The following is a 22,310-nucleotide window of genomic DNA, read 5'->3' as shown; positions in this document are numbered from 1 at the left end:
ACCAGTCTGTATTCCCACCAGCACTGTACTAGAGTCCCCTTTTCTCCACACCCTCAAAAACACTTGTTGTTTGATTATTTGTTGATGGCAGCCATTCTGACAGGTGAGGTGATACCTCATTGTTGTTTTAATTTGCATCTCTCTGATGATTAGTGATGTGGAGCATTTCTTCATGTGTCTCTCAGCCATTCATATGTCTCATTTGGAGAGGTGTCTATTTAGATCCTCTGCCCATTTTTAAATTGGGTTCTTTGTTTTCCTTTTGTTGAGTTGTATGAGTATTCTCTATATTTTGCAAATTAACCCCTTATCTGATATATCATTGGCAATTATGCTCTCCCATACAGTGAGTTGCCTTTCCATTTTGATGATTGTATCTTTTGCTCTGTAGAAAATTTTGAGTTTGATGTAGTCCCATGTGTTCATTTTTTCCTTTGTTTCTGTTACCTTAGGTGATGTATCAGTGAAAATTCTGCTGGGTATGATGTCTGAAATTTTGTTGCCTACATTTTCTTCTAGGATTTTTATGAATTCATGAGTCACATTTAGTCTTTTATCCATTTTGAGTTTATTCTTGTGTACAGTGTAAGTTGATGGTCTAGTTTCATTTTTTTGCATGTAGCTGTCCAATTTTCCCAACACCATTTATTAAAGAGGCTGTCTTTACCCCACTATATGCTCTTGCCACCTTTGTCAAATATTAATTGAGCATATTGCCTTGGGTCCATTTCTGGGTTCTCTGTTCTGTTCCACTGGTCTATATGCCGGTTCTTGTGCCAGTACCAGGCTGTTTTGATTACAGTGGCTTTGTAGTATAACCTGAAATCTGGTAATGTGATCCCTCCTACTATGTTCTTCTTTTTCAAGATTGCTGTGGCTATACCGGGTCTTTTTTGGTTCCATGTGAACTTTTGAAGTATTTTGCTAGTTCTGTGAAGTATGTCATTGGTATTTTGATGGGGATTGCATTGAATCTATAGATTGCTTTGGGTAGTATGGACATTTTAATGATGTTAATTCTTCCAATCCATGAACAAGGTATGTGCTTTCACTTTTTTTATATCTTCCTCTATTTCTTTTTTCAACGACCTGTAGTCTTCTGCGAATAGGTCCTTTACTACTTTGGTTAAGTTTATTCCTAGGTATCTTAATTTTTTTGCCGCAAAGGTAAATGGGATTGTCTTTTTGGTTTCTCTTTCTGTGAGTTCATCATTGGTGTATAAGAATGCCATCGATTTCTTGACATTAATTTTTTATCCTGCTGCTTTGCCAAATTCATTTATTAAGTCTAGTATATTTTTGATGGAGTCTTTGGGGTTTTCTATTTATAGTATCATGTCATCTGCAAATAATGACAGTTTCATTTCCTCCTTTCCAATTTGGATCCCTTTTATTTTACCTTCCTGTCTGATTGCTGTGGCTAAGACTTCCAGTACTATGTTAAACAAGAGTGGCGACAATGGGCATCCTTGTCTTATTCCTGTTCTTAAGGGAAATGCTTTTATTTTCTGCCCATTGAGTATGATGCTGGCCGTAGGTCTTTCATATATGGCCTTTATTATGTTAAGATATGATCCCTGTATTCCCAGATTGCTGAGTGTTTTTATGAGAAATGGGTGCTGGATATTGTTGAATGCTTTTTCAGCGTCTATTGATATGATCATATAATTTTTTTCTTTCATTTTGTTTATGTAGTGTAGCACATTTATAAATTTGCAAATATTGTACCAGCCTTGCATCCCTGGGATGAAAACCACTTGGTCATGGTGAATAATTTTTTTGATGTATTGCTGGATTCGATTTGCTAGTATTTTGTTCAGGATTTTGGCATCTATGTTCATCAGGAATATTGGTCTGTAGTTTTCTTTCTTTGTAGTGTCTTTTCCTGATTTTGGAATTACAATTATTCTGGCCTCATAAAACAAGTTTGGAAGTCTTCCTTCTTTTTGAATTTTTTGAAATAGTTTGAGGAGAATGGGTATTATTTCTTCTTTGAATGTTTGGTAGAATTCCCCCGTGAAGCTATCCGGGCTTGGGATTTTGTTTGCTGGGAGAGTCTTGATTACATTTTCAATTTCTTTTGTTCTTATTGGTCTGTTCAAGTATTCTTTCTCTTCCCGGTCCAGTTTTGGGGGACTATGTGTTTCTAAAAATTTGTCTATTTCGCTTAGATTGTGGAATTTGTTGCCGTATAATTGTTCATAATATTTGTTAATAGTCCTTTGTATTTCTGTGGTGTCAGTTGTTACTTCTCCTCTTTCATTTCCTATTTTGTGTATTTGGGTTCTCTCTCTTTGTTTCTTAGTTTAGCTAAGGGTCCATCATCTTGTTTATCTTTTCAAAGAACCAGCTCTTGGTTTCATTGATCCTTTGAATTGTTTTTATTTATTTTTTTGGTCTCCATGTCATTTATTTCTGCTCTGATCTTTATTATTTCCTTCCTTCTACTTGCTGTGGGGTTTTCTTTTTGTTTGCTTTTCAGTTCTTTAAGTTGTGAGGTTAGATAGTCTTTAGAAATTTTTCTTGTTTTTTGAGGTAGGCCTGTAGTGCTATGAACTTCCCTCTCAGAAATGCTTTCGCTGCATCCCATAGATTTTGTGTTGTTGTGTGTTCATTTTCATTGGTTTCCAAGAAGTTTTCAATTTCTTCTTTGATCTCCATGGTAATCCATTAATTGTTTAATAACATGCTATTTAGCCTCCATGTTTTCAAATGTCTTTGCATGTTCTTGTTGCAATTGATTTCTAGCTGCATGCCATTGTGATCTGAGAAGATGCTTGATATGATTTCAATCTTCTTGAACTTGTAGAGACTTAGTTTGTGCCCTAACATGAGGTCTTTCTTTGAAAATCTCCCATGTGCACCTGAGAAGAATGTAAATTCTGCGGTTTTGGGGTGTAATTCTCTGTAGCTATCTATTTAATCCACTTGATCTAGCGCTTCATTTAGAATCTGTGTTTCCTTGTTAATTTTTGTCTAGAAGATCTATCCAGTGATGTCAGCAGGGTGTTAAAGTCCCCTGCTATGATTGTATTGCTGTTGATTTCTCCTTTGAAATCCTCCAGAAGATTTTTAATACATGTTGGTGCTCCTAAATTGGGTGCATAGATGTTCACCAAGGTTTTATCTTCCTGTTGGATAGATCCTTCAATATTATGTAGTGACCTTCTTTGTCTCTAGTTATGGCCTTCATTTTGAAATCTACTTTATCAGATATGAGTATTGCTACCCCAGTTTTTTTTTCTTTCCATTTGCTTGAAAGATTTTTTCCATCCCTTCACTTTCAACCTATGTGAGTCTTTTGTTGTGAGGTGGGTCTCTTGTAAACAACATATATGTGAGTCATGTTTTCTTATCCAGTCAGCTACTCTGTGTCTTTTTATCGGAGCATTCAAACCATTCTCATTTAAGGTGATAACTGATATGTACTTATTTATTGCAATTTTTGTTTACTGTGGTTCTATTTTTCTTTTCTTTTTTTTCCCTACTAATTACAGCAGTCCTTTTAGCATATCTTAGAGTGCTCATTTGGTTTTAATATATTCCCTTAGACTTTTTTTGTCTGGGAAGCTCTATATTGGACCTTATATTTTGAATGATAGCCTTGCTGGATAGAGTAGTCTTGGATTCAGATCATTGTTTTTCATGACCCTGATTACTTCATGCCACTCCCTTCTGGCCTGTAGTGTTTCTGTTGAGAAGTCAGTTGAGAGCCTTATGGGGTTTCCTTTGTAGGTAACCTGTTGCTTATCTCTTGCTGCCTTTAGGATTCTCTCTTTGTCTTTAATTTTTGGCATTTTAATTACTATGTGGCTTGGTGTGGGCCTGTTTGGGTTCTTCTTACTTGGGGCTCTCTGTGTTTCTTGACTTTGAATGCTAGAAGGTTAATATCAAGTATCTCAAGGACATTTTGACCACAGTGTCGCCAGCTCATCATCAGATTCCCAAAAGTTCAGTGCCCTACAGTGGGAAAGACAGTAAAAAAACGAAACCCTCTTCTGGAAGACTATCTGCCTGATAACTATTACCATGGTCTAAAATAGTTTTATTTTATCCTCATATTTCTGCAGAATATTTTATCTTTCCCTAAGGCTAAAATAAATATATAGATAAACAATCACATTACACTTTACTTCTACAAACAAATTGTGGTTTTAGGCAATGTTCATTAACAAAAAGAATTAAACAAGAAGGCTTTACAATTAGCCATGACCTTATTAATGGCTTCATTACATTCAATATTTCATTTGTTGGGTTGTTTATGTCACTTCAGCCTTTAATTTAATTGCTGCATCTCTAACTATATTAGCATAGCTTTTTACTCATCAAGATTTAACATTCGCAGAACATATAACACCAAAGAGCCACTTAATTCACGCATGTCTACATTTATACTTTGAAACTGACCCTTTATTAGGAAAGTATGACATGAACCAATATGACACAGTCTGATATAATTAAGGATGAGACTGAAAAGGAGGTCTTAGAGACCACAAACACCATACTGAAGGCTTGGACGCATCATGGAGACAATAAACTACCATAGGATAATTTTAAACAAGGCAATAAGTTGTCAGATTTTTATTTTAGGCAGAAAATTTCAGCTGAGTGAAATAGTGATTTGAGGAGAACGGGGCTGGAGGTAGTGGGGAGAGTTAGGAGACGACAGCCAGTAATCACATATGGTGGTATGGAAGGAGAGAAAAGATTTGTAGTGATGTAGAATGTAAAATTGGTAGGCCTTGGTACTTACTGATGTGGGGGGAGGGAGCCTGAATGCAAAAGAAAGGCTTATTGCTTGAACAGATGTGTTAGTGGTGATAGCATTCTCTGACATCAGGCTCATAGAACTAAAGGACATTTGGAATGAAAAATGATGAACCTGATTTTGAATAAGGTGGATTTAGGTGCCTGAGAGACAAAGGAAGCACACATTCCCAGCTGGCCCTTGGCTCCAGGAATCTGGAGTTTCAAGGAGAGGGCTGAGCTAGTACAGATTTTGTATCACCTAGTACCACATGATAGTTAAAACTATCCAAAAAGAACACCTAGGGTATAGCAGTGTTACATAGCTATCTTTCTACAGAATTCAAAATTAGGGGGTAAGTAGAAGAGAATTTTAAAGAGACAGTTAAGAAATAATCAGAAAGGAAGGGGGAAGCAAGAGATAGCAGTAGCATAGCAGGAAGTAAGATGATAGTTTCAGGAATGCCACAGAGTGATCTGAAATGAAAAGAACTGAAGTGTTTATTGAATCAAGAATCCATGGAGTCATTAGGAAACTAACAGTATGGTGGCTGTAACCACTTCCCACAAACTGCTGCTTTATGATAACAAAAATGTATTATATTATAGTTTAGGAGGTCAGAAGTCTAAAATTGTTTCCTCTGGGCCCAAATCAAGGCGTGGACAGGGCTGAGTTCCTTCTGGTGGCTCTGGAGGAGCTATGCCTTTTCAGCTTCTAGGATCCACTTGCACTTCTTATCTCAAACAAGCAGCAGCCTAGCATCTTCAAATCTCTCTATAAATTGGACTCTTCTGCCCCCTTATTCACTTATATAAAAAAGTCCATTGGGCCCATCTAGATATTACAGAAAAACCTCTCCATTTTAAGATTCTTAATTTTGATTAACTGCCAGAGATTACCAACCAACCAGTAGGAAGAGATGAGTAGTTGAAGGCTTTGAACCTTGGACCTGGCTCTTAGTTGTTGGGTTTTGTGTCTCTGAAGACATAGCTGTAAAGGCTGAGGCCTGGGTCCCTGTGTTAAGCCAATAATGAATACAGCAGGAACCATTCTTCTCAGAGTTCTCCCATCAAAACAGCTCTAGCCTGGAGGGGTATGGGGGGCTGCCCCATGCATTGGAATTTAACCCTACTAGGCAGCAGGAGTCAGTACCTAGCACAGAACTGCAACTTGAGGCTCATCAACTGTCAGAACTTGAATCCTTGCTTGGCATGTGACTCTACCCAGGAAAGTAAGACCAGACATTGGTGTCCAGCTTGGTGCCTTCCATAGTCATCCTCACCAAGCAGAGGAAGCCACAATCTGCAGAATATAGATACCTACAGGGAGATTTTTGGCAATTTCCAAACACTACTGAGACAGCCAAAATGGTGAAACAAAGGAACAAATCCCAAATGAAAGAACAAGAGAATTCTACAGAAGAGGGACTAAAAAACAGGAGGATAGTTTAAGAGAGCTGTGGAGAAATGTGAAACATAACAAAATCCTCATCATAGAGTACCACAAAAAGAAGAAAGTGAACAAAGAGTGGAGAATCTGTTTGAAGGAATAGTGGCAGAAAACGTCCCTAACTTGGCGAAGGAAAAAGGCATATAAGTTTAGGAAGCACAGACAGCCCCAAGCAAGAAGAACCCAAAGAGGCCCATGCCAAGACACATCACAATTAAAATGCAAAAAATTTTTAAAAATAAGAGAATCTTAAAGGCAGCAAGAGAAAAGCAACAGGTACAAAGGAGCTCCCATAAGGCTGTCAGCTAATTTCTCAACAGAAACATTACAGGCCAGAAGAGAATGGTATGAAATATTCAAGGTAATGAAAGAGAAGGATCCAAATGTAAGACTACTTTTTCCAGCAAGGCTATCATTCAAAACTGAATATGAAATGAGGAGCTTCCCAGTCAAAAAAAATGCTAAGGGAATATATTAGCATTAAAATGGTTGCTGTAAAAAGCAAAAGAAATAGAGAGAGACATAGGTATAAAAAATAAAAATGGCAATAAATAAGTACATATCAATAATAACCTTAAATGCAAACACATTAAATGATCCAATCAAAAGACAGAGTAGCTGAACGGATAGGAAAGCATGACCCATATATACAAGACAACCACCTCACAACAAAAGACTCATATAGGTTGGAAGTGAAGGAATGGAAAAAATTTTCAAAGCAAATAATAAGAAAATAACTGCTGAGATAGCAATACTCATATCTGATCAAATAGACTTCAAAATGAAGGTCACAACAAGAGACAAAGAAGGCCACTACATAATATATAAAGGATTGATCTAACAGGAGGGTATAATCTTGGTAAACTTAGATGCACCCAATAGAGCAGCACCAAAATATATTTTAAAACTTCTGGAGGATTTCAATGGAGAAATCGAAAGCAATACAATCATAATAGAGGACTTCAACACCCCAATGACATCACTGAATAGATCCTCTAGACAAAAAATTAACAAGGAAACAGAGATCCTAAATGATGCACTAGATCAGATGAATTTACAGAGAATTACACCCCAAAACTGCAGAATGAACATTCTTCTCAAGTGCACATGAGATATTCTTAAGAATAGAACACATGTTAGGACACAAACTAATTCTCTACAAATTCAAGAAGATTGAAATCATGTCAAGCATCTTCTCAGATCCCAACTGCATGAAACTAGAAATTAATTACAATAAAAACACTTAAAAACATTCAAACACTTGGAGGCTAAACAGTATGTTATTCAACAATGAATGGGTTACCAAGGAGATCAAAGAAGAAACAAAAAACTTCCTGGAAATCAATGAAAATGAATACACAGCCCTCGCTGGATTGGCTCAACAAAACACAACACAAAATATATGGTTGCAGTGAAAGCAGTTCTGAGAGAAAAGTTCATAGCACTACAGGCCTACCTCAAGAAGCAAGAAAATTTCTAATAGACTATCTAACCCTACAAGTTAAAGAACTAGAAAGTAAAACAAAAGAAAAAACCCAGAGCAAGTAGAAGGAAAGAAATAATAAACATCAGCCATACAAATGCCCAGAAGACATTTGAAAAAATGCTCAACATTCCTAATCATCAGAGAGATGCAAATTAAAACAACTACGAGCTATCACCTCATGCCTACAGAATGGCTGCCATCACCAAATTCTCAAACAACAAGTGCTGGTGAGGGTGTGGAGAAAAGGGGACTCTAGTACACTGCTGATGGGAATGCACACTAGTATACCCACTATGGAAAACACTATGGTGTTTCCCTCCAAAAATTAAAAATAGAACTGCTACTTGTCCCAATGATCCCACTTCTTGAAATATATCCTAAAAAGCCTGAAACACCAATCAGAAAGAATATATGCACCCCTATGTTCATAGCAGCACTATTTACAATAGCTAAGATCTGGAAACAACCCAAGTGTCCATCAGTAGATGAATAGATAAAAAAGCTGTGGTACATTTATACAATGGAGTACTATGCAGCTGTAAGAAAGAAAGATCTCTCACCCTCTGAGACGACATGGAGGAACCTGGAAGGTATTATGCTAAATGAAATAAGCCAGTCAGAGAAAGATAAGTATCACATGATCTCACTTATTTATGGAATATCATGAACAAAATAAGTTGTTGATCAAAACAGATCCAGAAGTATGGAATAGACTGACAAACCTCAGAGGGAACTGGTGATGGTGGGGGAGGGGGGGCAGATAAACCAAAACATCCTTAACTTAAGACCTGCAATGTCCCTTTTGCTGTATGAAGTAACATATTTACAGGTTCCATGGGCATCTTTTGCGAACTATTATTCTGCCTAACAAACAGAATGAACAAGATATGGAAAACAAGATACAGCAGTCAATACCAAATCTAGATTAATTTTCAATTATTTTGGATTATAAGTGAAGGGAAAAATTGAAGAAAAATAGCTAGAGGGTAAAAAGGATATTTTTAAAACAGATGATAAAGACATTAGCATGTTTACCAGCTATGGAGAAGTGCCAGCAGAGAGGCACAAGCTGAGAAAGGACTGAGAGGCAGGGGTAGGCCTGGGATCTGGCAGAGTGTTCACAGAGCTGGCTTGGAACAAGAAAAGCTGATCCTCAGCCAAGTAGGGAAAGATGTAGCCTAGGTGCAGATATAGATGGGTGGTAGGTGTGAAGATGTGATATATATTGAAGGGAACAACAAAGTTTGGAACATGTGCTGAGGTGAATGGAGCTGGCGAAGTTGGAAACATAGCTAAGGACCTTGGGGATGGTCCGGGGCAGAGCACGTTGATTAGCAATGGCAATGGCACAAACTTGCAAAACTCATATAACAATGAGATTTACTACATTTGAGAATTACTTTCACACATTTCAAGAAAAGCAGAGATAAATAATTCCAAGTAAATATAAATAAGTAAAGTGGCATTTGACTTTTTGAATAGCAAATACAACTTTGTTATATGACCCAACATTCTGAAAAGAGCACATATTTAATAACTGCCTGCATTTAAGAAAATTAGTTTGTTCTGTGTTTGGCAGACTTCTTTTTGACACAGCTGGATTACAGTTTTAATGGTTGAAAAGCAAGTTCACAAAGGTCTTTTCGTTTAAAATCGTCACTTTTCTCTTTAGTGGTAAAATGCTTGCAAAAAGCATATAATTATGGTATTTACATTTCCATTAAGGTATCCTCAACAAGCAGGGAGAGTCTAGCCTACTATTTTCTTCTGTTTAGATTCATTGCACCACAGTACCTATTTTATTTCAATTATATTTGAGGACAATGCACTCTTGGTGGCAAATGATTACATAGTGACAGTCAGCAAATGTATATTAAAGCTGTCTTTCTGTGGAGTTTTTAATACAGATTCTGGCATCTAGATATAAAAATATGAATTGGGCTCTGGCCAGTTAGTTGCAGAAGTTAGAGCATTAGCCCGAGGACCAAAGAGTCTCGGGTTCGATTCTGGTAAAGGGCATGCATCTCGATTGCGGTTCAATCCCTGGCCCTGGTTGGGGTCATACAGGAGGCAACCAGCTGATGTCTCTCTCACATTGATGTTTCTCTCTCTCTCTCTCCCTCCCTCCCACTGTGTCTGAAAATCAATAAAAAAAATATCAAGTGAGGATTAAAAAAAAATTTTTTTAATGAACTGCATGGTATCCAAGTAAAAAAAAAATATATATATATATTATACCAGCATTTATTTAATCATTTCCTTTAAATTGAAATTGTATAAGTCACATGAAAAGAAATTTTTTGGTGTCAAGAAACACTGAATAAAGTTTACAAATATTACACCTGCAGGCTGACCTTTTAAATAAAATGATTAAGTCATGAGTGAACAAAGGAAATTTATGAATGCCAAGATCTTAAAGCTGTGTCCAATATGGAAACCATAAATTTCACAGTTTCACTGTTAAGAGACCTTAATAAACTAACTTATATTGGAGTTCCATTTGTTTTTACATTAGCCCAATAACAGTGTTTTTCAAAGGGCGAATGGGCTGGTTGTATCACAGTTAACTGAGGGACTTGTGGAAATGTGGGTTCTTAGTCCCCAACCAGATCTACTGAATCAGAGTACTTCTTCAAAGGGGAGGTCAACAAAATTGCATCTGTGCAAAGCACTCCAGGTCCTTGGTATACATGCTAAAACTTGAAAAATCACTGTCTTGGAACACAGTGTGTGACAGGTTCTTAAGATCATGATTCCTGACAATGCAATAGTTTTTATTATTATTGCTCTGTAGTATAGTGTGAAGCCAGGAAGTGTAGTACCTCCAGCTTTATTCTTTTTCCTCAGGACTGCTTTGGCTATTCAGGGTCTTCTGTGGTTCTATACAAATTCGAGGGTTTTTGTGTTGTTCTACTTCCACGAAAAACACCATTGGGATTTTTACAGGGATCACATTAAATCTGTATATTGCATTAAGTAACATGGCCATTTTAACAATGTTTTTTTCTTCTAATCCAGGAGCATAGAATATCTTTCCACTTTTGTGTCTCTTTAATTTCTTTCAACAATGTCTTAGTTTTCAGCATACAGGTATTTCACTTTCTTTAAGTTAATGCCTAGCTATTTTACCCTTTTTGTTGCAATTATGAATAGGATCGTTCATTTCATTTCTTTTTCTGTTATTTCAATGGCAGTATATAGAAACACAATGGAACATTGATTTTTTGTATCCTGCAACTTGACTGTATTGGTTTGTTGTTTCTAATAGTCCTTTGGTGAGGTCTTCAGGGTTTTCTATTTATAGAATTATGTCATCTGCAAAAAGTGACAGTTTAACTTCTTGATTCCCAATCTGAGTACTTTTTATTTTTTTACTTGACTGACTGCTCTGACTAGGACTTTCAGTACTATGTTGAATAACTGGTGAGTGTGGACATCCTTGTCTTGTTCCTGATCTTAGAGAAAAAGCTTTCATTTTTTCACCACGGAGTATAATATTGGCAGAGGGTTTGTCACATATGGCCTTTATTATGTTGAGGTATTTTCCTTCTATACCAATTTTTTTTTTAATAATCCTCACCCGAGGACATTTTTGCATTTATCTTCAGATAGAGCAGGAGGGAGAGAGGGAGGAAGAGAGAGAGAGAAACATGGACGTGAGAGAGACACATCGACTGGCTGCCACCCACACAACCCCAACTGGGGCCAGTGACAAACCGCAACCGAGGTACGTGACCTTAGCGGGAACTGAACCCAGGTCTCTCTGGTCTGCAAGCCGATGCTCTAACTGCTGAGCCAAACTGGCCAGGGCCCTTCTATACTAATTTTATTAAGTGTTTTAATCATAAATAAATGTTGTATCCTGTCAAATGCTTTTTCTGCATTTACTGATATGATAATATGATTTTAATCTTGTATTTTGTTAATGTAATCAATCACATTCATTGATTTATGTATGCTGAACCATCCTTTCATCCCTTGCATGAACCCCACTTGATTGCAATGTGTAATCTTTTTAATGTACTATTGTATTCAATTTGCTTTTACTTTGTTTAGGATTTTTGCATCTGCATTCATCAGAGATACTGGCCTATAACTTTATTTGTGTGTGTGTTATCCTTGCCAGGTTTTGTTGTTATCAGGGTACTGCTGGCCTTGTAAAATGAGTTAAGAAGTACTGCCTCTTCTTCAATTTTTTGAAAAAGTTTGAGAATGGATAGATATTACATTTGCTTTTAATGCTTGATTGAATTCACCAGTGAACAGAATTGAGATCCCAGAAATAAACCCACACAGATATGGGCACCTAACTTTTTACAAAGGAGTGAAAACACACGGAGAAAGGAAAGCCTCTTCAATAAATGGTGTTAGGAAGACTGAAAAGTCACAAGCAAAAGAATGAAACTAGATCACTATCTGACACCATACACAAAAATTAACTCAAAATGAATCAAAGACTTGAATATAAGACCTCATACAATAAAATACATAAAAGAAAACATAGGCACTCAATTTTGGACATTGGTCTCAGAGGGGATTTTGTGAACTTGACCCCAAAGGTAAAGGAATTAAAAGAAAAATAAATGAATGGGACTATATCAAACTATAAAGCTTCTGCACAGCAAAAGAAACATCAACAAAACAGAAAAGCCACCCTAGCCAGTGTGGCTCAGTTGGTTGAAGCATCATCCCATGCACCACAAAATCACAGGTCTGATTCCAAGTCAGGGTATGTTTGGGAAGCAACTGATGGATGTTTCTCACTCTCTCTCTCTCTCTCTCTCTCTCTCTCTCTCAAATCAATATAAGCACATCTTCCAGTGAGGATTAAAAAAAAAAAAGCAACCAACTAAATGGGAAAAGATATTTTCAAATGATACCTCTGATAAGGGGCTAATATCCAAAATATATAAAGAACTAATACGACTTAACAACAAAAAAACCCAAACTATACAATTTTTAAAAACGGGCTGAGGATGTGAATAGACACTTTTCCAAGGAAGATATACAGACAGAGAGCAGATGAATGAAAAGATGCTTAACATCACTAGTTCTTAGGGAACTGCTAATCAAAACTAAATGAGATACCAGCTGACACCTGTTACAATGTCTATTATCAATAACACAAGAAATAACAAGTATTGGAGAGGATATGAAGAAAAGAGAACCCTAACACACTGCTGGTGGGAATGTAAATTGGTGCAGCCACTATGGAAAACAGTATGGAAGTTCTTCAGAAAAATTAGAAATAGAGATATATTACCCAGCAATCCGTCTTCTGAATATCTACCAGAAAAAATTGAGAACACTTATTCATAAAGATAATATATATCCCGATGTTCATTGCAGTATTATTCACAATAGGAAGAGATGGAGACAACCTAAGTATCCTTTGATGGATGATTGAATCAAGAAATGGTACATATATACAATAAAATATTACTCAATAAAACAAGATGAAATATTGCCATTTGTGACAAAATGAATGGATTTTGAGAGTATCGTACTAGGTGAAATAAGTCAGATAGTAAAGGACAAGAACGATATGATTTCACTCATGTGGGATATAAAATAGAAAGCAACAAATGAACAAATAAACTCATCGACATAGACAACAGAATGGTAGTTACCAGAGGGTGGGGATAGGATAAAGAGGGTAATGGGGGTCAAATATATGGTGACAGAAGGAGACTAGACTTTAAGTAGTGAGAGATATAACGGAGTATACAGATGTTATAAAGTTGCATATATATATATATATATATAATGTTATTAACCAATGTTACCCCAATATGTTTAATATTTTTAAAAATCAAGATGCCTGCTTGCCTGCCCTGTCTGGAGATAATGATATAAATAAAATGTCAACATTTTAGACAAGGTTTGAGAAGTTCAAGCCTCCCTATCTCCATGGAGCATTACAAGCTTGGAATCAGCCAGAATTTCATGAAAGTAGAACATGAAAAACTTCAAAGAATACCATGAAAGTACAAAATGGAGGCTTTCAAATTGTCAAAGGACAGATGGAAACTGATTGAGATCACGTTTTTAGCCCTGGCCGGTTTTGTTCAGTGGTTAGAGCTGCGGCCCACGGACCAGAGAGGCCCGGGTTCAGTTCCCGCTAGGGGCACGTACCTTGGTTGCGGTTTGTCCCTGGCCCCAGTTGGGGTCGTGTGGGTGGCAACCACTCGATGTGTCTCTCACACTGATGTTTCTCTCTCTCTTCCTCCCCTTCTCCCTACTGCTCTATCTGAAGATAAGTGCAAAAATGTCCTTGGGTGAGGATTAAAAAAAAAAAAATCACCTTTTATACCACTATCTCCCTACTCACTCTTAGATAAGCCATTTGCATAACTTTTATTCCAAGTATTTATACTGTAGAGATAATGTGGAATATGTTTTACTCTACTCAGTAATTCCTAATTTAAAGAGAAACTGTTCATGATATGATGTGATTTATGGAGCAGACTTAGAGATCAAGCTATTTAATGACTGGAGAGGTATCTACAGAATTGCATTCCCAAACTTTTATATGCATGTTAGGTATAAGGAATAAAATCCATTTTTATTCATTTCAATTTTATTCCTTCCTTGTTTCTCATCCAGGTAAGGGTGCTGTGCTTTCCTGAGAGCAAATGCCCATTTCCTAACTAACAAAAGCAACATCAAACACTTCAGTAGTGTTTACTGCAGACAAGGTACCATGCTAAATGATTTATGTGTGCTAACAGACTCAGTCCTCCATAAGCTCATGAGGTCAGCACCATTATTATCCCCATAATGGAAAATAAAGCATAGAGTTCACACAGCTGCTGGTGGAAAAGCCCAGAATCAAATGCAGGCAGCAGGGCTCCACAGCTTATGTTCTTGTATGTCACACTCCTGCCTCCTACCTTAGAGCAGACTTGTTGCTAGAGGGAAGAATTGTCTAAAGATAGTAATATATCAGAGTTAAGGATCTTGCTAGCAAATATTTGATTTATAACACTTCTTTAAGTGAAAACTAAAAAGAAATGAAAGGAAGAAGAGCTAATTCAGGACAGTGGAGAATTTTGTCCAGTACTTAATTTTATAAAATACTGTGGAAATGTTTTGACCAGGGCATAGTTCTCCAGTATGTAGGCAATTTTTTATCTGAAAATGATGAATCCCTTTGAGCTCCTGTGTGCATTATTCACTACACTGAGACTGGTATTGGATCCATGAAACAAAGCTAACGAAGGGTGACTTAAAAAGTAAGGGATTCTGGCCCTGGCTGGTTTGGCTCAGTGGTTAGAGTGTTGGCCCGTGGACCAGAGAGGCCTGGGTTTGGTTCCTGATAAGGGTACATGCCTCAATTGAGGTTTGTCCCCGGCCCCGTTTGGGGTTTTGTGGGTGGCAACCACTCTATGTGTCTCTCTCATGTTGATGCTTCTCTCTTTTTTCCTCCCTCTCTCCCTCCTGCTCTATCTGAAGATAAATGCAAAAATGTCCTCAGGCGAGGATGAAAAAAAAAAAAAAAAAAGTAAGGGACTCTGGCCCAGCTGGTGTGGCTCAGTTGGTTGAGCTTCATCCCATGCAACAGGAGGTTGCCATTTCGATTCCCAATCAGGGCACGTGCCTAGGTTGCAGGCTCGATTCCCAGTGGGGGGCGTATAGCACGCAGCTGATTGATGTTTCTCTCTCATTGATGTTTCCATCTCTCTTTCCCTCTCCCCTCTTCTCTCTGAAATCAATAAAAACATAATTTAAAAAAAAAGTAAGGGGCTCAGTTCCACAAATAATGAAGAATAGAGGCTGGGCAGGCCAGAACTGGAACAGCTGCTCAAGTGACCACACTGTTTCTCTCTTGCTCCATGTGGCCCACAGCCTCAGTGTTGTTAGATGAACTCCATCTTGGAGCACCCATCAGGATGGGAGAAGGAAAAATGCCAAAGGGAAAAAGCAAAGTCAAATTCTTTTAATCAGGAAAAACTAGCTTTGCAGGAAGTCCCGTCCTAGACCCACTTCTATCTCATTAGACAGAACAATGTTACATGGCCACCTCTTACTATAGGGGTACCTGAGACATTGAAAGTTTTAGCTGGGCACACTGACAGCCTGAACAAAATTAGGATTCTATTAAGTAAGGAAGAGGAGAGAATAGGTATTAGGCAGACCTCTAGAAGTGTCTTCCACAGTGAAGGAGAAAGGCAGGAATACAGAGAGCACTGTTATCAGACTCTAAAGTGTTCTCGCCAGCTGAAGATACAATAATAAAATAGGAAATGCATTCCTGTCAAAGAAATACAGAAGTATGAATCATTTACAATAGCTAAATCTTTGAGGAGTCTGGTTATAAGCAAGATAAAAAATAAGTACACCAACATTTTTGTGAGTTTAAGCCTCGTTATTCATATACAATGGAAGGGTAGGGTCAGCTTCTCTTGGAAAAATCAAAATGTTACCAAGGACATGAATAAAGAGTAGTAACAATGACACTGTGACCAAAATATATAGTCAGATAATAGTTCATGAGTCACTCAGAGTAAACAGGCACGGAAATATTTCTAGACATAATATGAAGCTATCCTATAAAAAGCATTTTATAAATAATACATAGAAATTGAGAAAATGTCCCATTTCAACATTAAATTCACAGTATTTAATACATTATCACTGTCTATTTCCATGTAGACCTACCACATCCACATTTCTGACTATAAGATCCATCAAAGATTAAGTAATAAATTTCAGAATACTGCTTTCTTGCTGAACAAGGAAAATCCCAGAACAAATGCAGGCTACGCTTCAGATTGTCAAGTGACTGCCTATACTCCCATGAAATCCAAAAATTTGAATAGTAAAGTTCATCAAACACCAATTGCATGTTTGGGTGAAATTTAGGAAGTTGATAGTAATGTCTTTATTGGGTATAGTCTTCATACAAGATATACTCTCTAAGGAGCTTCAAGTTTTATGTTTCTAGTTGAATGATTATTTTTTCAAGAGTTAACAGAAGCACATAGTAGGTCATCTTATAAGTGTGTTGTTTCACTGTCTGAATTTTAGTTTACCAATATGAAGGCACCAAGAAATGCTTCTTTCACTGTCTATTCACTTTCACATCTATTAATGAAAACAGAAGCAAGATGAACTTGCTGCATAAATGATGCATTGATGAGGCATATTTAAGCCAAAGATCACTGCATACAGATCTTCAAAAGAACTGCAGAGACCTGACTGAGAAAAATAGAGGGTGAACTGAGTCAGCCCTGGCTTGTGGATTCAGGCAAACAATCTCAAAGGAACCTGCCACCCCGCAGCCATATTAAATTAATGTTGTTCATTTTAAAGTAATGGTTTTACTGTTTTGTTTGTATTTAATTTGTAAAGATGTTTGGTTTTCTGGTTGTACAATGGCTGTAAACAGAAGTTTAGTCCTACTTTATTTTTATACATTTAAGCAACATTATAGTCAAAACAATTTAATTCTATACTGCAGTATCAAAAGACTGTCTTTCCTTTTAAAAGTCTCTACACTACTCAAGTCTAAGGAACACTTTTCTACAGTTTTCTCTCTGACACAAAAAGACAACAGAGGTGATGCCTTTATTTCTAAGCCAAATTCATATTCAATTCCCAGTTGGTGAAGAAGTACTTTACAGGTGCGATAAGTCCCAACTTTTTGACTTGGTAATATCACTGTTTAATGGGCATCTTACTCTCTGCAAAGAAAACAACAAAAACAAACATGTTTCTCTGATCCCTTAAAAAAATGATCTCTCCCTTGAGTTGGAAGTATCTTAGAAATGCTCCAGGTGATTGTGGGAGGGAGACGGGGATGGATGGAGATGGAAGAAGGTATAGGGGGGATAAACAGTGATGGAAAAAATAAAATAAAGGAAAAGAAAAGAAATGCTTTAGTCCAAACACCCCAGACACCCTTTGGGGGCACAAATGCATAGAACTGAACAATCTCCACCAAGTAGCATCCTAGCTGTGCCTGAGAGGGCTTCTGAATCCAGTGATGTCTGTGATATGATTTTGAACTATTCACTACTTGTTGTGACTCATTCCCATGACTTTCCCCTGACACAAGTCTCCTCTGGAATGTTTTGCTGAGGGGTTTTTGATGGAAATTAGTGAGAAGGCTGAATTTAAAGGTGATATCAGCATAGTGCAGAGTAGAAATGCAGGCAGGAATGCTGGAGCCCAGGAGCAGATGGGGTTCTAAGCAGGTGAGTCCTTTTGAAAATTCACAAACCTTCAGGGGAGATTAAGATTCTTGTAAGGTACCAGGGTTTAAACTGGGGTTAAAAGCAACAGTTTCTGGTCCTCAGGAGCTGGAAAGATCCCTCCTGACTACCATCTGTCATGTGAGGTGGAACTTCTGAGCTTTTTAGACTTTCAAACTAGACGTGGAATGTGCTAAAAATGATTAATGTTTTTTTTCATCAATGATCAATAACACATTAATTTTCTTTTAGTTTTTCCAAAAATTACTAACTGGCAGTGTCAGGGATTCTGCTGCCCTTTCCCCAAAGAAAACAACTTTAAATGGACATTCATGCCTTCAGATGCTACTTGACTTTCTACAAGCGCAAAAGCCTAATAAGAAGTTTTTAAAGAAAATGTCACGGCCACCTTAGTCTTTGAATCCTGATACATCTGTGTTAGTTGGTGAGTACTGTAAACTTTCTAGGTGATCACATGGAAGGAGTATAAATAAACCATAAGCCTCCTATATTAACTTACATTAATCATTCATTACAGTCAACATCAGATTTTCACAAAACAATAAAAAACCTGAAACCCAACAAAAAAGGAAACAACAGAAAACATAACTGACCAGAATTTTACCTTAAGATCTGCTTTTCCTTTGCTAGTCTTTAAAATGCTTCCTCATGTGTTTGCTGAGGGTTACCTGCTGCCTTTGCAAACCTCTATTTAAAACGGTTGGCAGTAAATAACTAAAATAGACTGCTTGCAAAATGTAGCAGTCAAATAACACATGAGGACTATAGATGATATCATTGCAGTATATCTCTGGTTTTACAGGGGTATTGTAGACCAGTTGTACCAGCATCAGATGTAAAAATTTATTAGAAATGCAAATTCTGAGGCTGTACTCCAGACCCACTGTTATCAAAATCTGGGGAGGGTTAACCAATCTGTGTTTAAAGAAATCCTTCAAACGATTCTGCTGCATGCTAAAGCTTGAGAACCGCTAGTTTTAAGTGAAACCTGTTCAAAGCCCAGCTCCCCTAATGATGATATAAAACCATTATAAGATGTGATGGGATTAGCACACATTTACGACAGTAGCATGCATATGCATATGTTTCAAATAAAAATAAATGAGTATTATTTGCTTTGTGAACTAAACTTTATATGTTTGAATACATATATTAAGGGTGTTTGACTATATAAATCAAAGGGTTGAAAAAGATCTGTGTTTAAACTGTTCCAGTCAAAATTTGATATAAATATATAGCCATTAATATACAGTCAGTGTTGCACTACTTTGCACTACACTGATATATAATTAGACCTGCACCTGTGGCTATGGACAAGTTGAAAACTGGCTATACTATACAGCTCATTCACTAATTCTTTAATCACTTAAAAATCATGTTACCAAAAACAGTGGCCCTTCTAAATAAATCAAAATTAGAACAAACCATGTCAGTTCCCATCTATTTAATTACCACAGCTAGAGGCTCTCCTAGTAGTAAAAGGAAATACAACTTAAGTAGGAGAACCATAATATCAAGTTTGCTTTTTATTTGGGTTATAAACTAAGGGCTAGTTCTCTGATCTAAAACCATTTTAACAACAAGACAAAATATGTTGGAATCACTGGAAAAGCTATCAAAACCTCTACGGCTCTTTCCACTAGGCTTCAATTTGTGTAAATTCAGTACTTTTAAACACAATGGCTTTTTAAACATCATTAATAAGAGGCAGTCCTGATTTAGGAACTGATGAACATTCTACTCCCTTGTCAAAAACTATATCAAAGTTGATTTGGAAGCAATATCCTGATTGCTCCCGGAGCTTACCTGTCTACAGGTGAAGGTTTGGAATTCCGTGACTTCTTTACTTGGGCATACAAAGAATCCATCATATGTCCTTCTCTTGGGCTCTGGGGTCTGGAATTGAGAGCCATGGAACCCTCATAGGAAGAAATTCCCCCATACATCAACTCATCATCACAGCCAAATGTCCGATGAAAATCTTGAATTTCAGCATAGTCACGTTCCCGAGCTTGTCGCTCTCTAAATTCTCGAGTTTTGGCTTGAATCCTGTTAATTAAAAAAAAAGTTGACATAAGAGAAACTATGTCTTCTCTAAGAACTGCTTGTAGAAACATTCATCAAAATATATTATAAAATACATTTTATTTCATGCAGCTATAAGAAAATTGATGGTATAAACAATGTTATGTTCATTTTAGACAATCAAGATAATGTCATGGATGTTCAAAAATAATAATTTCAGATAGTTTTTGTTAATGTCAATACTGTATAGTCATGATTTATACCTTAATTTAAATTGTCACTTATTAAGTAGATTTAAAAATCCACAACGAACAGATAGTTTTAGGCATCTAACTGAGTTTTCCTCATGAACATATTTTAGGCAAGAAGTGATTTTTTTTAAAGTTACTGCCCCCCCTCCCTTAACTCTATACGCATATATTTATGCATGGATGCATAAAGCATATATCTTACTCATTATAAATATACTAGATACATTCAACATACTATGAAGCTTAAACATGAATCCATACCATAATTCTTTATTAAGAGGAAAAGATCAACAAAATCTGCCTGCATTATAAATAAGAAACTGACCTTAAATAACTACTTTCACTTAAAATTTATTTAAATATTTCCTAAGATTTTACTAAGCTACTTGGTACAAAGTTCTCCTCAACTAAAAATATATCGATATAAGTTATTTTAAGTCAATCTTATTTAGCTAAAAATAGAGTTCTGATAATTTTTGATGATGCGTGATGCAAAAATATTTTTGATAACATTTACTGGGGAAAATACTTAGAAGTGTAAACGTTTATTTAAAAGTGGTCTTATTATAAAGCAATATTTTAGACTAAGTTTAATGTTTTATTGCAAAGTTATTAACTTCTTTCATATTACAAATAGACCACTGCTTGCATCAATGACATATACATATATATTAAAAAAGAATATAGAAAAGATACAAAAATAAGATAACAACAGTATGTAAAAGAAAAAAGAAAACTCCAGGCTGATAACCCTCATGAGTATATTAAGGATGTAAAAATCCTTAACAAAATATTAGCTAATAGAATTTAGCAATATATAAAAATAATTATGCAGCATGGCCAAGTGCTGTTTATGCAGGAATGCAAGGATGGTTCAATATTCATGACTCAATCAATATAATCCACCAAATTAATAGGCTAAAGAGGAAAAATCACAGGCTCTATCAATTGATGTAAAAAAAGCATCTGATAAAATTCAACACTCGCCCTGGCCGGTTTGGCTCAGCGGTTAGAGCGTCTACCTGCGGTCCGGAGAGGCCCGGGTTCAGTTCCCGCTAAGGGCAAGTACCTCGGTTGCAGTTTGTCCCCAGCCCTGGTTGGTCGTGCGGGTGGCAGCCACTCGATGTGTCCCTTTCACATCGATGTTTCCCTCTCTCTCTCTTCCTCTCTCTCCCTCCCACTCTGTCTTTACAAAAAATGGAAAAATGTCCTCGGATGAGGATTAAAAATAAATAAATAAATAAATAAAATTCAACACTCATCATGACAGTACCTCTCAAAAAACAAGTAATAAAAAAGAACTTCCTAAACTTGATAATGAGCATCTACAAAAAACCTTCTGGTAACATCATACATATTAGAGAAAGAGTGAACATTTTTCCTTAAGATTAGGAAATGGGTCGTATCTGATCCCACCACTTTAATTAAATGTAGCACTGGAAATTCTAGACAATGCAATAAGCTAGAAAAGGAAATAAAAGGCATACAGACTGAAAAAAAAAAAAAAAAAAGAAAGAAATCCAATCTTATTTACAGATGACATGATTTTCTATATAGAAAATGCCCAGGAATCTACAAAATTCTCCTAGAAATGAAAAGCAAATTCAGCAAGGTAACAAGATACAATGTCAATGTACAAAGATCCACTGAATTTCTATAAGCTGTCAATATGGAAGCTGAAATGAAAAATACACTGCCATTTATAAACACTAATAATAAAAAATATGGATATATAAATATAAATAAAGGCTGGTTTATAGATATATATATAAATATGTAGATGTAAATCTAACAAAACATGTATAAGATTTATATGCTGAAAAATCACACAATACAGATAAAAGAATCAAAGAAGATATAAAAGGAAAGAGACATACTGTGATCATGGATGAAAGACTCACCATAGTATATAAGTCAATTCTCCCCAAGTTGATATACAGGTTTAATGTATAAACCTGTATTTAGAATTGGGATTCCTACAGAAACCCCAGCAAGATTCTTGTAAATATAGACAACATTATTTTTAAATTTATATGAAAAGGCAAAGTATACAATTGCTAAACACTTGTGAAAAAGAACTGTGAAAATAAGGTGGGAGGAATCACATGCCTGATTGAAAGATTTTAATACAGCTA

The 22,310-nt window shown here is 36.4% G+C and overlaps 1 protein-coding gene across 6 annotated transcripts in view; it reads right to left on the bottom strand.

Moving 5' to 3' along the window:
• The window catches only part of PARD3 (par-3 family cell polarity regulator), an 823,714-nt gene that overhangs the window by 167,024 nt on the left and 634,380 nt on the right, over positions 1–22,310 (bottom strand). For all 6 annotated transcript variants that reach the window (XM_036242174.1, XM_036242150.1, XM_036242158.1 and 3 more), the window contains one exon: positions 19,706–19,948. In XM_036242174.1, coding sequence (XP_036098067.1) covers positions 19,706–19,948 — 243 coding nt within the window. The remainder of the gene's footprint in view (positions 1–19,705; positions 19,949–22,310) is intronic.

Source organism: Molossus molossus, unplaced genomic scaffold (genome assembly GCF_014108415.1).
Source record: "Molossus molossus isolate mMolMol1 unplaced genomic scaffold, mMolMol1.p scaffold_m16_p_1, whole genome shotgun sequence".
Taxonomy (NCBI): domain Eukaryota; kingdom Metazoa; phylum Chordata; class Mammalia; order Chiroptera; family Molossidae; genus Molossus; species Molossus molossus.
This window is presented reverse-complemented; position numbering and strand designations above follow the sequence as displayed.